Consider the following 14,585-nt stretch of genomic DNA (forward strand, 5'->3'; position numbering starts at 1 on the left):
CACACTCCCCACTAACATGGCTAATGCCTTGGCTAATTCCTGGTGTTCTGCTCTGCCCATTGCTCTTGCTTCTGTTTTTCTGTTGGGCCTTTCATGTCACAGCATCAGGGCCGAGTGATTTAAAATGAAATAAATCCGATTAATCTTTCAATCATTTCAGTTCGTTTTTATTTCTTTATCCTTTGCTCTGATAGTCCCCTAGTCCTTTTGACCCCTTCACAGTTCACAGCTCTGGTACTGAAAGATATTATTTTCAAAGAATATGGTAGAAAAACCCAGAGGGAAGCATCAATGCATCCACATTTCCCTTTGTTTTTCTTTACTAAACTTATACATTGGTACTGCAGACTAGCAAACAGCTTCTCTTATCAGGCAGGAGCAGGATCACCTATTTCAGAGTTTTTCACTATTATCAAAACACCTGGACTCAAAAACAGAACTGATAAATCATCAAAAGCAGCAAATGAAGGGAAATGTTTCTCTAGGTTTATACGAAAAAATATAAATGGGAAAGTTTGTATCAAATCCATTGCAAATGAGTTGCAGCATGTTGCCAATAATTTATTAGTCCTGATTTCACTATGATGACAGTGCATCTGCTCCTGCTCATTTCTAGTGCTATTAGACAGTTTGCTGCTTCACACTGAACAGGAGCTTTCTTTGCAAGCAATGCCAACTTGATTGCCAAGTCAGACTTCAAGCTCCAATGGCACTGATGACTCCAGGATTTTTGGGGTGAGATGCCATCAGCATCATCTACAAGTTCCTAAAAACCAAACCTGTGCCTAAACCAGTCTCCTATTCTTGTATTCCAGGCTGGTTCTCAGAAGTTAAGGTAAATTACTCATACTTTTGGCCATTTGCTAGTAATTTACATGAAGACAGAATGAAGACAGAATGTCACTTCAAATTTTGCACCTCAGCCTCATTAAACATAGAATATGCTACTGAAAGAAATGCCATAAAGACAGTAAGAGCCAAAAGAACGAATCCTGCATTTTATTCAAGCCACAGGCAAAAGGATTACAAACTTCATGATGTGCAATGATGTTTGCACAGAGTAGGAATGACAATTAAGAGCTGGGCAAGGGATTTATATCCAACAGGCACAGTGATGACTGTCTAATGTCTTCAAGCCTACATTCTTAATACATTTCTGCATTTAATATTAATTTGACTTCTCTCGAGATCAATTCCATAATTTATCTATTACATTTGATTTTATTTTTCTTCATTTTTTTTTAAGTCTAGCTAAAAAATAAAACTTATGCAGAAATTGCACCAAGCTTTGCCCCTGATGACTCACCAAAATCCCTCAACCATTTAAGAAAACCTGCTCAAGCTTATCAGTCCACAGCATGTTCTTTCCTTGACATATGGGCTTTTAAACTTTTTCTGGTGCACACCAGTGTGTTCTACTGAGTTATTACCTTAAAGGCTGCTTTTCCAATGAAGGAGACTAACTTTTGCTTGGTTGTAAGGCTTGTTGATTGACAAGGGGACAAAAAACCACACAGTGCTTTAAGGGTACAAGCCCCCATCATTACCTTTCCTAAACCTTGTTTACTCTTCCTGTGTGAGTTCCTAGAGGTAAATTAGCATCCAAGGAAAAGACTGAAATCATTTTTTATAAAGGTACCTCAGAAGAACAACCACTGGCCCACGTATTCTTCATCCTCTATCTCATGTTCTGAATTATGCATCTTTTACTCTGTATGACTTTTATTGAGTTCTAAGAGCAGTATCATGTAATGAAATTGGAGGCAAACAACCTTTAACTAGCTTCATTTTAAAGGAATTATTATTTCAGCACAGAATTTTACTTAGAATTCCAAGCACATTAATCTATATTTACACATGTCGTTATTCTAGATTTTCCTGTTAAAACTTTACTGATTATTAAGAAAAAATGAAGCAAAGTGAGTGTTATTTCTGGAAAATTAGCCATCTTTCAACACTAGCTGAGAGAAAGTCCCAACAAATGTAACTGTTTGAGGAGTAATTAATGCACTTGATGTCTATTTTTATTGCAGGACTACATGATTAATGAGCTGTCATATTCTTAAGGCATTCCCTGGCATGTTTCTGTAAGCTTGTTCAGATAATAAGCCTTAAGAGATGAATGAAGCATGTCCTGCCAGATCTGCTGGGATGATTTCCTTGTACGATAACCAGGGGACATGAAACATCTCAGCTATTCCTAAAAAAAAATATCTGTCTGCTCATTAATCAAATCCTGTCTCCCACTGTGTGAGTGCCATGACAAAGAAGAGAAGCACATGACAATGATGCACACACAGGATCAAACAATCTGGACTCTGCAGTTGTGTGGGCTTCTCCAGGTGAGGCAAAGGTGTATACAAGATGTTGTCAGCCCTGAGAGATCTGGTTCACAGGGCACAGTGTGCAATGACCATCACACCACAGGTAACCTCAGAGAAAGCAAACAAAACTCACCTTAACCTGATCAACCATTTTCCAGGATCATAACACAGCACTCCAACCGTTGTCCTTTCCTGTGGGCTTACCTCAGAAAGAGCAGGTGCAGACAGGACATTGTGGCACCACTGCTCAAGGACTTCCTGACCAGCACGTTTTGCTCTGTAAAGCAGGATCAGGACGGCCAGCTTGGTACTCTTAGCAGGTTTTTCTGTAGAGACAAAGTCAAGAGGTCATTAGAAAGTATTTTTAAAATAGAGGTATTCAACAGCAAACACAGCATACTTTTAAAGCCCCTTTGTCTAATTTGTGGGTGGTGGTGTAGTGTTTTGGCTGGTTTGTCTTTCTACAAAATATAATCTGAACTATGCCTTCCCTGACTTAGATATTGCATCTAAAGCCACACACACAGAAGGCACTGCCCAATAGTCTTCGCTGACTTAAGTTTTTTGGCAAATTCCTGAAAGATTCTTGCTGATATTATTATTATTATTTGGATGGCTTTAAACAAGCGCAGAGCTAGACATACTGAGAGCTAAAACTTGTACCCTGATGGTCCCTCTGTCTACTGACTGAAGGAGAAAGAGTGCAGCAGAGAAGCCATCCCAGCATTTATAATAATAGCTCTGGGTTATTCATCACTAACACCAGCAACAAATGCAAAATTACCAATTAGAAGTGAAGCCCTATCACCCCCCGGGTTTCTTTGCCGTGCTGTCACGAGCAGAGCTTTAGATTGTCTGAACAAAAAGGATAGCTTGTGATACAAGCTGTAAAATTTCACATCACTGTCACATCGAATGAATTTAGAGAGAAGCACCTCTGGACTGCAGCGCATTGCAAGAAAGTTGCCAGGAAACAAAGTATTCCTCCTTTTCTCTCTCATGTTTCTCTAACCTGGTTTTCCATTCCCTGTTCCAATTCATCAGATGCAATGGCTTGTCCATCTTATTTTGTACTATAATATTTGGACAGACTACATGTTTTTGATAGTCAGATGGTAACTAGGTTTACTAGTTTTCAATGACAAAAGAAAATAAATCCCAGAACAAACAGCATTTCTTATAGCTTGCCTCTTTTTGTTCTATTTCTTTAATTTGCTAAGCATAAAACAAAGACTGAAACTAGATTAAGAGAATTTTCACAGTTTGTTCCAGCAGAGCAACAGCAAGTTATGATGCTTTCTCTCAGTTTCTAAATACCTAGAAGACAGGATTTGGTTTTTATGATTTGTTGCTGTCGTTTAGGGGTTTTTTTAAAACAAGAATTAAAATCTGAAGGACTCATTTGAACAGAGGTTTTCAAAATAGAAACGGTTATTCTAAGATTAGCTGCAGAGAGTCCTGATAAAGATCAGGGAAATTGGATGTAATGATTACAGCCCATCTCTCTACTGAAACCTAGGCCAGAAACAGAAAAATGGAATCTTGTAATTAGACTGCTACTTTTGCAACAAAACCATACTACGTTGGTGCTTATAAAACAGTGAAGTTTGTCCACACCAAATGAATTAAATAAATTTCTAACACCTGAGGCAATAAACAGAGGACAGGGGAAATCCCTTCCTATTCATTTTTCAGCTAATTGGGGGGACAAACTTTACTAGAAACATTTTTGCAGTAACAGGTACAGCTTAGACCATGATTTATTATGATGCAAGGCAATGCACATTTAAGTTTACAACAAGAATTAAGTCCAATATTATCGGATAATTAATGTGACATTGACAAAGCAGCTTGCTGTATGCATACATTACTTAGCAAGCCTGAAATATATTTGTCTTTCCCCGATAACTAGCTGTGCAATAAATCACAGAAGCATTTTTGTATAATTCTGCAGACTACTTAAGGACTGACAGCATTAAATCAGGGAACTTCTAGCAGTTTTGCTGAACTGGGCAGGGCCCCTATTGGAATTTAACCATGGTAGACACCTAGGCCTAAGTACAGCAGAACATGGCACCACACAGGCTGCTACAAAGAAAATTCCCTCTGTCCAGCCCAAACCAGTACAACCCCACGCACACCTGATGGCAACCCCTATCATACATAGTGGTTTCAGCTGTGAAACCTGAATAGTAAAGACCTTCCAGAACAAGAGAGGCTCAAGAAAACCAACCTCTTCTTTACTCAAATTACAGACCTAGGGGGATTTGTGCGTGTGTAAGAAATAATGATTTGTAGTCTGAAAAAGAAAACATGAAAACAAATACATGGAAACACTGCTTTCTTTTTGGAATTTATGGATGACTTCAGGAGGCTGCCTTCCAGTATCAAATTCTTTGTTAGACTGAAAAAGTAGAGAGATGCTGGACTCTTAGGAAGTTTTCTAAAAAAATAAAACCAACAAAATAAACCAAAACATTTTCTAAAAAATAAAACAAGCTGTATCAGTTCAAGAAGGTAAAATAAGGCAAATCTGTCTGGGGAGGGCACTGAGAGAACACTGTTTCTGTCACTCCTTAAAGCAGGGTTAATCAGGACTTGTCACCAGAATCACTTCTCAATCAGTACTAACATACTACATGCATCTCAGACTATCATGAGGAGAATAAACAAATGCTGGAGCATATCAGAGAGCTCCTGTGTCAAGCTGCCTGGAAGGCTCATGTCTTGCTCTGCTTTGAGCAAGACCATACAAAGTCTGCTCCTAAGAAAGCAGAAGTTCGAGCGCACTTGCGGTTGCTGTGCTCCGCTCAGGCTCAGCTCTGCCGCACACAACCACACGCCATGCAGAAGGTAAAACCGAGTTTATCACTCCTTGTACCTGCTTGAACTACCCCAGAAAAACCGCTGCCACCACAGGTTTAGTTTCTGTGCCGTGTGCCCGAGCACAGGAAGCCCAGGTGGGGCCGAGCAGGAAGCGGTGCCCTGCGGCAGACTGGGAGCCGCGGCCCCGCAGACACGGCGGGGTAATTAAGGAGCCGGCAGTAATTGGAAACAGCCCCGCTTCTCCCACAGTAAGTACCCGGTGTTACTGCCTGATGGATTGTAGCTACTGACAGGTGACAGAATAATTTGTCTCTTATTCAACTCCAGCGCTGAATTATTGCAAGTTGGAGTTGTCTGTGGCCTAGAGGGAGACATTGTGCCGGAGTTTCATTTGCTGTTATTGAAGGCAAGAGGTTTATAAAAGTTAATGAAATACAGCCAGCAAAGAGACTGCAGAGGGTCTCAGTCTCAGCAGCAGCACACAGATGCCTCTTGCTGTTACACAGGGCAGCAAAAAGGCACCAGTCTTTTTCCACACTATGGTGCCACAGAAAATATTTAACATTTTCACTGGAACTGCTATTTTTCTATCATTTGACTAACTGCTAGAGCTGTTAATTTTCCTATCATTTTTCAGTATTTGAAGTCATGCACAGCAAGCTTATAGAAACAGACAGCTTATAGAAATGAACACAACAGTCCTATTAGATATTTTTATGGCTTAAGAGACTGTTTCAAGCAGTCCACAACTACAATTGGCACACTTCAAAATCTGCAATTAAAGATGTGTCCTGCACCAGCCTGTTGTTAGGGAGATGGATTTCACCTAATGAACAAGTTGCCTGTGGACTCTGACTACAAGAAGTGCAAATATTTTCAGAAAAACTTCTTGACAGTTAAAAACTTAATCCTATATAAGGCACAGAAAGTCATATAATCCTAGTGTAAGATGAAAAGCACTTTGACAGAAAAAAAAAATTAACATTACTTTAGAGCCATCACCAAAGGACTTAGCACCTGTTTACACTGTTTGGTTGTGTGGGTTTAAAATAAATCTCACTAATACTTTGGGAAAAATCATGATGCTATTTGCTTTCTGGGATATAAAAAGAGATTAAAATGTCAGGAAAAGCATCAAGTTTTCTAAGATGCACTATCTACTGATAATGGCTAAATAACTTTCTCTCATTACAAAGGAAAATGATTCTGTAGCAAAATATCCATGGATATCCAGTCTGATGAACTCTATCTTTAAAGCAGCAATGCTTTTCCACTAGAATAACCTGAGGAAAAGAATTGCTAGCACTTTTCTCTTTTAAACGAAACAAAGGCAAAAATATTGACCTTGAGTGTCACTTTTATTACAGCAGCTCCTTCAGCTTTGTCATAAAGCTCCAAGGTTGCCAGTGCTCTGGAACCCAATTATACTGTACATCACCACCTGCTGAACCATTCCCTGAGCTGGGCAAGGAAACACCAGGCAGGCTTCAAAAGAGTTTCCAGTGCCTTGCCTATAAAAACTTGAAGCCTGTCTCTAGGATATCAAAGCTGCTGCCTGCACAACTGAGCAGTGTCTCAGGGAAGATCCTCCCCTAAGCTGCACAACACTGAACTACTTTGTCTTCACCTGAACTCTCTCTCCATAAATCTTCACGCTCTGCCCCTTCTACAAGTACCACAGCAGAGCTCCTGCTGGAACACCACCTAAGCCCCTTTCCATCCCCTGCAGCTGACTTGCTGAGGAAGCTGAATGCTGCAGTAATTCTTGTTGTGCTTTTGATCACCTCAGTTGGAGAGGCAAATGAATAAAAGAAAAAAAACAGTGAGAACACAGGGACAGGTGTGTAGGAGGCCAACGGGGACCACAGAAGGATAACTGCTCAAAAGAACTAAGAGAGGTGAGAGGAAGGGAGAGTGAGTGTCAGAGGGAGGGGAAGGAAATGGCTCAGCAGCACCTCAGGTGAAGCTTTCCTGTTGCTTTTGATTTCTGCTATGAGCAAAGCTTCTCTCTGGTTAAAAAATGAGCTTTTTCAAACTACTACAGAATAAAGCCATACCCACATAACCTCCTGAACTTCTCATTCGTCCCTGGGTGAGCTCTTAATTCTACTGCAGCCAAGTACTACTCTACAGCTCCCTCCAGTCAGAGCCCCTTATTCATACACATATATAAAAACATAAAAACAGTCCCATACTTCCAAATTTATTTACAGTTTTCCTTCAGCATTAATAGCAGTGAGATATCAAGTGTTATGGGTTTTAACTTGAAGGGCTTCTGTATGTCTGAGTAAGCACACTCTTACCTTTAAAAAATTGGAGGCTGCTCCTCACCTGACAACATGAGGCCTTAAGCCAGGACAAAAATTTCCTTTGCGAAGAAGTTCTGAGGCAAACAAGCTTTGTGTAACTTACAGACTTGCAGAAAGTTAACAGTGTATTCAGAGCAGAGAGAAGTGAAAATTTTTCTACTGAAAACTGATGTAGGAACAAAAAAACCTTGTAGAATAACTTGGATGTTGTATGAAGTATTTTCTTTTGTCGTTATGCTGTGTTGCAGATTCATTTGGTACATACCAGCTACTCTTTGCTCTGTGGAAATGTAATCCTATTCCCTCCAAGTGAAACAGATTTTTTTTCCCCAAGAATAAGCAGGATTGCACCCTTGCAATTACATCCCCAAGAGTTACCAGTGAACATTAAGCACTCTTGTGAGAAGTAGTTTTGTCAGTATGTCATTTCATAAAAGACTCAATGCTATTTAAATCCCTGGAAATGATTGTGTTAAGCATTTTAATATTCCCTATACTCCATTTTCATTGCACTGAAGAAAGCTGCATGCATATTTGGCCAGTGGTTTGCCTGAAGATACTCACTAGTTCTGCACTGGTGAAGAAACATGCTCAGGTTTCTGAGAAAAAAAATGTTTCTCCCTAAAGTTTAAAGCATTTTCTTCTTCATTCTTGTTCCTTCTTTGATATACCATCTCTATAAACTACCTGCTTTTATGCTGCTCTCTAATCTTGTTCAAGTACTTGACTAAGTTTGATTTTGGGAAGTTTAGGTGTTCTTTTTGTTTCTTTCTTTGATCAGTTTTTTATATTTTTAGAAAATTTGTTGAGTTGGCTTGGGGGGGTGAGTTGGTGTGTTTTACTTTGTTTATTTGATTTTCCTTCTACTATCACAGATTTTGATTATTTATTCCAAATTATCTAGGTTTTCTCTTGTCAAATTTTCCCCTTTTTTTATGCCACAATAGAAGCTCTGAAATTATAGTAGACTCCCCTGGAAGCTTTTGTACAATTGTACAGAATTGTGTTTGCCCTGAAGAATACTTTGTTAAAAATTCTGAAGGTTAGAATGTGCTCAAAGCTGATGTGATGTTCAATTTTTTTTTCTGCTAAGCCAAGCACAAAAACATTGAAATGCTTTTCAGATTATTGAGAAAATTGATAGTCTTCAACAAGCAAGACTCACCTTTCAGAACCTCTCCATGAAAAACAGCCCTACAGGATTCCTATCTGTTTAACTTTGTTTCAAAAGCAGGAAAAACAAGCTTCTATAGCAGAAACACTGAACACAGCTTTTCTGTCCTTCTAAAAATGACATAGGAAAACATGATATGCACACAAATTCAAATACATGTCATCAGGCAGACACTATAGACTGAACCAGCCATGTACAAGGGATAAGGTTAATCCTATGTTCCTCATTTAATCTCATTCCAAACACTGTGCTGATGTGTAACTATGGATTTCAATAGGAAAGCCAGAAGAAACCTCACAAGAAAGACAGCAAAACAGGTAATAGTAATAATAATAAAAATAATAACAATAATAATAATAAGCTTTTATTTAACAACCCAGTTTTAAGGAGTGCCCAGCAGTTTGTCCATTTCCACCTCTGCCCTGTGCCTGAGGGAGCTGTTTAAGGGGAATGTTTGGTGTGCCATCCCTGTACATGAGGATGGGAGTGCAAGGTTTCAGCTGGAGCACTCACTGCTCCCTGTGGCTAATACTGACTGACACTTCTCAGTGCTTGCTGCTGATGATAGTTTTGCAAAAGCTAAACTGGTTGGAGTGTAATAGTCCATGCTCGACAAGTGCCTCAGGCCAGTATTTCAGCTGGAAGTTCCTGCTAGAACAGCCTGTCATTTTCAAGAAACATTATATTTTTCTCTTCACCTTCTTTGCCTTTCTCCCCACCCGGGAAGACTTTGTTTCATCCATACTGAAATGCAGCTATTTTTATTCAGCTATCATCAGATTTCCATAGACATGCCCAAGGCACTGGAGTTTGATGGTGCATGCTAAAGGTCATCCAGCTACACATTCAACTAGTTTTTATGTCTATAAGCTTTCACCTGTATACAGAAAAGCCAGGTGATTTTTTTTTTGTTGTTTGATTAGTTTTAAGTGTACTGTCACTGATTTCCCAAATCACTAAGCTTTTAAAAAAAAAATACCTTGAGGTTAATCAACACTATTTGCACTTGATTCTCCCAGGAAATGAGGGAGGGTCTAACAGAAAAAAACTTCTGAAAGATCAGCAGAATCAAGCAGAGCCGCATTTATATTGCATAAATAACGTATTAGTTCATAGTTCTCACCTAGACATTTATCACTGTTTCAGTTCAGCATCTGTGTGACCTGATGAGTCCTGGAAAAACTCAGCTGTGGCTGCAGCCTGTGTAATGCTGCAGAGCAATGGGTGCTCACAGCTCTGTTTCTCCTTTCTCTCATTTCCTCCTTCTCTCTCCCTTTCCCTGCCCTCACACCTCTGTTCATTTCACCCTCCCACAGTGTATCCAAGTCCAGGAACAGACACACCTGATAATTCTGCACTAGGAACACGGTGACTCCATACAGCCTCAGTGCCTCTCTGCCCATTTTTGCAAGATGGAGGAATTTCAGGATCCCTGAAGGTAAAGAAGTTGAGAGCTAAGTCAGAAATCAAACAGACAGAAACACTGTTTTCTTGTTGGATTGCTGCTCAGCCTGTGTAGAAGTTCCCTCACTGCACTGGGTTTCTGACTCTTCCACACCTGCTGTCTAAAGCAGACACTGGCCTTGTGAACAAAGGCTTTTCTGCAATGCACACATGCATTAACTATGAGAAAGATTTCAGATTTTTATTCGCATTTTCTCAGAGCAACTGAATGAAGAGTATCTGGAGAATTTCATTAAAACGTTGCCACAAGGGAAAAAGACAACTGACATTTCAAATTCCACCAAAAAATGTGCTGGATTTCTCCTTTGTGGCATGCAAAGAGAAATCACAGAATGGTTTGGGTGGGAAGGGACCTTAAAGATCATCTATTTACTCCTCTGCCTTGGGCAGGGACACCTTCCACTAGACCAGGTTGCTCCAAGCTCCATCCAGCCTGGCCTCAAATACTTCCTGGGATGGGGCAGCCACAGCTTCTTGGAACAAAAAACTGGGGAATAGCAACAGAACTGCTAAGTGGTTCACACACATTTGCAGCAAAGTCATGAAGAAAACTCTCCCCTTTAAATTTTCTATTAAGTGCTATACCTAGTTCAATTGAAAGTGAGTCTTTCACACTATAATGGACATTACATTTTCAGCTACTGTAGCTTTTAGACTCCTTGTGACAGGAGGGAACTCTCATGACAGACATTCTGTGTGGTGTGTGCATTTATTTTTTACATTCAGCCATTGACAAACACCAGTGAAAGAGTTTCTGAAGTGGATGTCCCTGCACAATAGAAACCACTGTAATTTTGGCAATTAAGAGAAGTTTTTCATTTTGGCCTTAAGATGGGAAATACTCAGAATTACATGGCATGGCTTTCCCTGTTATGGGTATTGTTTAGGGAATGTAGTCAAAGAGCTGTCAGCTCCCATGAGATGAGTATTTCTACTTGGACCATCTCCTTTCACCAGGAGAGAGAAAGGAAAGGGTCAGAAGCAGACACAAGTTTCTTCTAGCAGCTTTCCCAGGCAGGGATTTGGAGCATTTTATCACCACCCATAACTGGTTGGGTTCAGTCAATACTTTGTACTCTAGCTCTCAGAACTGTACCCAAAAGAAAGAAAATGTGCTTTCTTCAGATAAAAATTCATTTTGCTGTGTCAAACCCGAGGCCTTGTCCCTGCTGTGCACAGATCTGAGGCTCAGCACAAAGTGGGGTTTGTGACACGGTCTGACCACGGGGAAGCCAAGCTGCTTTCAGAGAGACCCTCAGATTTGGGAGGCTGTGAGCTGAACAGCCAAAATCTTAAAGGCTCCTCCCCAACATCTTCTGAACTGATTTACAAGTCTGACTTGAAAAGTCCCCAACATGCATTTCCAAAGCCACTAATAACCCTTTATAGGATGTGAAATTGTGTTACAAAACCCAGGGCCCAAATATTTCAAGGCCCCAAGATAGAGGCAGGCTGGCATAAAATTTCTTGTACAAAAAGCTTTAGAGGCTTTCAAAGCTTGCAGTAAATTTTTGCATTCATTCCTTTCCCCACACCTTACACAGTACAGTGACTCAGCCCCCTGCAGTCACCTTGTGCTTTAACTACTGTATCAACAACTTGTTTCAGGAATAAAAAAACAGTTTCACAGCCATCACAGAAAATACTGTGTCTTCTGATATCACACCAAAGTTTTGTCTATGCTTACACCTTCCATTTCATTTTCTCCTCATTTTTTGTAGTTACAGCATCGGGCCAAATCTTTATCCCTTTTACTTGAGGCAACACTAAAATTAAGGTATTTCTAAGCAGATGTTTGCCAGTTTAAGGAAAACACAGAACCTCCCAAAGAACTTAAAAGTATTTGCTTCCATTAGAGACAGACCTGTACCTTAGAGTAACGACCACGCAAAAATGTAACCCAGTTAAGATACATACAAATTTGGTTTGTGATGAAAATCAAACATGGATTTTATACAAAGTAACTCTGAAGTCTGCCGAAAAAATAACAGTTCAAGAATGCTTCAGAATGACAAAAAAAAAAAACCATGATAAGAGCTTAAAAGCAATATAGCTAAAATGCCATATTTATATTACATAGTAAGCTTCTCTCAAGAACATTTTAGTTTTTACTTTTGGAACTAAAGGCTCTCTAATAAAAGATGTCAATACAGTTTATGATGTCAATGCAAGTTTACCTGATAAGAACTAAGACAATGGTAATAAATAAGCCAGGAAAAAGGAATTCTTAATTAGCCATGTGCCCTTACAATTGGAAAGGACAGCAGAGTGAATACATGGAGCTGCTTTTATCTTAGGTTCACCTGGAACACCTGACTGAAGGCATTTCATCTCTTGCCTTCACAGCAGCCCAAGCATTTCAGTATTGAAGCTGAAGATGCCAAACTTGGACATATATACCAGAATTCACATAGTGCTGCAGATTCAAAATAAATAAGGACATAAATAATGCTTTCTGTCACTGTTTTCAAATACATGTACAGTGACACATAACACATATACTTCAGGGAGCACAGATATTTTTGAAGAGATGTCAGGCTGTCCCGTGGCTGGAAGACACACAATGCCTGTGTTAACTGGGAGGTGGAAGGAGAACCAACCAGGCTGTTCAAACATGCGATATTTTAATACTTGCCTGACCCAAGCTGCTGTATGTCCATCTCTTACCTTGGAAGTTTTTGCAAGGAAATAATAAGAATTTACACAGCCCCTCCCGCTCGCCCCCTGCTCAGCCCTCAGGCGCTCTCAGCCGTCCCGAGCCGGGTTTTCCCCTCAGCCATGGGCTCCCCTCAGCCTGGAGCTCCCCCTCAGCCGGGGCTCCCCCTCAGTCACGGGCTCTCCCTCAGCCTGGAGCTCCCCTTCAGCCAGGGGCTCCCCCTCAGCCCTAGGCTCCCCTCAGCCTGGAGCTCCCCCTCAGCCACGGGCTCCCCTCAGCCGAGGCTTCTCCCCCTCAGCCACAGGCTCCCCCTCAGCCACGGGCTCTCCCTCAGCCAGGGGTTCCCCCTCAGCCGGGGCTTCTCCCCCTCAGCCGGGGCTTCTCCCCCTCAGCCGGGGCTTCTCCCCCTCAGCCACAGGCTCCCCCTCAGCCGCGGCTCCCCCTCAGCCAGGGGCTCCCCCTCAGCCGGGGCTTCTCCCCCTCAGCCGGGGCTTCTCCCCCTCAGCCGGGGCTTCTCCCCCTCAGCCACGGACTCCCCCTCAGCCTGGAGCTCCCCCTCAGCCTGGAGCTCCCCCTCAGCCGGGGCTTCTCCCCCTCAGCCGGGGCTTCTCCCCCTCAGCCGGGGCTTCTCCCCCTCAGCCGGGAGCTCCCCCTCAGCCGGGGCTTCTCCCCCTCAGCCGCTCCCGGCCCGGCTCTCCGCCGCTCAAGTGTCCAAGCAGGCAGATCAGTGAGAGAGGCTGTGGGAAGGAGAGCGATTAAAGACCAGTGGCAACACGGTGGAGAGATGGAGGAGCTGTGTCGCGGACCCCTCGCTGTGGCTGTACCAAACTCAACCTGCTCAGGCTGTATCTGGTGAGGAGCTGCACAACCCTGGCCAGCTGCTTGTTCAGGTTATTTTCCAAGAGCGCTGTCTTTATAACTTACCTGTTTTGGTGGGCAGGCTGCCACTAGATCTTTGAGATCATAATTGTAGAGCACAGGCAATATCACTAAGCTGTTTTATTAAATCCTAGCTAGGTATTTAAAATCATGTTTCCTAGACTGTTATAACATGTGGTCATTAGTAACAACAATACTTGAAATCTTATACCTGTAACCTCACCCATATAACCTGAAGTATGAGCAAACTCCAATCAAAGTTTGCTGAGTGGCAGCTGATTGCAAAAGTATTGATAACCCACTCAAAAATCCAAAAAGTCTCCATGCAGCAAAAGAGTTCATAGCTTTAGCAGGGAAAGTTTGGGAATTTAAAAGGGTTTTGCACCACTGCTAAACCTGGTATCTTTTCTGCTCTATTTTGCAGCACTTTGCACATTGAAGAAGGGCAAAATTATTATCAGTTTCCAAAAGTTCCATCTTGGAAATCAGTAGTGAAAAAACTAAACAGGATTACACAGGCCAAAATAGACCTGAGAGAAATGTGTTATGTGAAGATTAGAAAGATTAGGCCCAGTTTTGGAGGAGAGCTTTACCAAACCTTCAGTCAATGCTTTTCATGGCAATTACCAGCATAGTTTTTGTGAACATCTTGAAGATTAGCTTCCCTCAAAAGGCCCATCCCATTTCTTTGGTGATAAAACTGATGGGATTAAGAATAAATCCATTACTGTGAATAATGCATCATATGATGAGTTATATTGGTTGAGTAACCTCTCTGTCAGAGGTAAATTTAGCTCAGGAAACACTGCCTACCCACTTTGCAGAATCCAGTTCAGTCACATTCAGCCTAATGTGTTACAGCAAAAGACATCAGGCATGCCTTTTCCAGCAAAACACCGTGCAGGAGGCTGCAGGTTATAAATGTTTCACACAAGTCAAGTTAACTGTAGCAT

At 41.4% G+C, this 14,585-nt stretch overlaps 2 protein-coding genes across 2 annotated transcripts in view; one reads left to right on the forward strand and one right to left on the reverse strand.

Annotated features, from left to right (window-relative positions):
* The window catches only part of LOC306802685 (uncharacterized protein), a gene marked incomplete at its 3' end in the record, with an annotated part of 82,237 nt that extends 79,624 nt beyond the window's left edge, over positions 1–2,613 (reverse strand). The window contains exon 1 of the mRNA XM_079307182.1: positions 2,529–2,613. Within this exon, the coding sequence (XP_079163308.1) occupies positions 2,529–2,557 (29 nt within the window). The 5' untranslated portion in view covers positions 2,558–2,613. The remainder of the gene's footprint in view (positions 1–2,528) is intronic.
* Positions 2,614–5,349: 2,736 nt separating this feature from the next.
* LOC306802396 (bifunctional heparan sulfate N-deacetylase/N-sulfotransferase 4) overlaps positions 5,350–14,585 on the forward strand; it is a 105,830-nt gene continuing 96,594 nt past the window's right edge. The window contains exon 1 of the mRNA XM_079306570.1: positions 5,350–5,398. The gene's annotated coding sequence lies outside the window, so the exon portion shown is untranslated. The remainder of the gene's footprint in view (positions 5,399–14,585) is intronic.

Source organism: Erithacus rubecula (genome assembly GCF_903797595.1).
Source record: "Erithacus rubecula genome assembly, chromosome: 5".
Lineage (NCBI taxonomy): Eukaryota > Metazoa > Chordata > Aves > Passeriformes > Muscicapidae > Erithacus > Erithacus rubecula.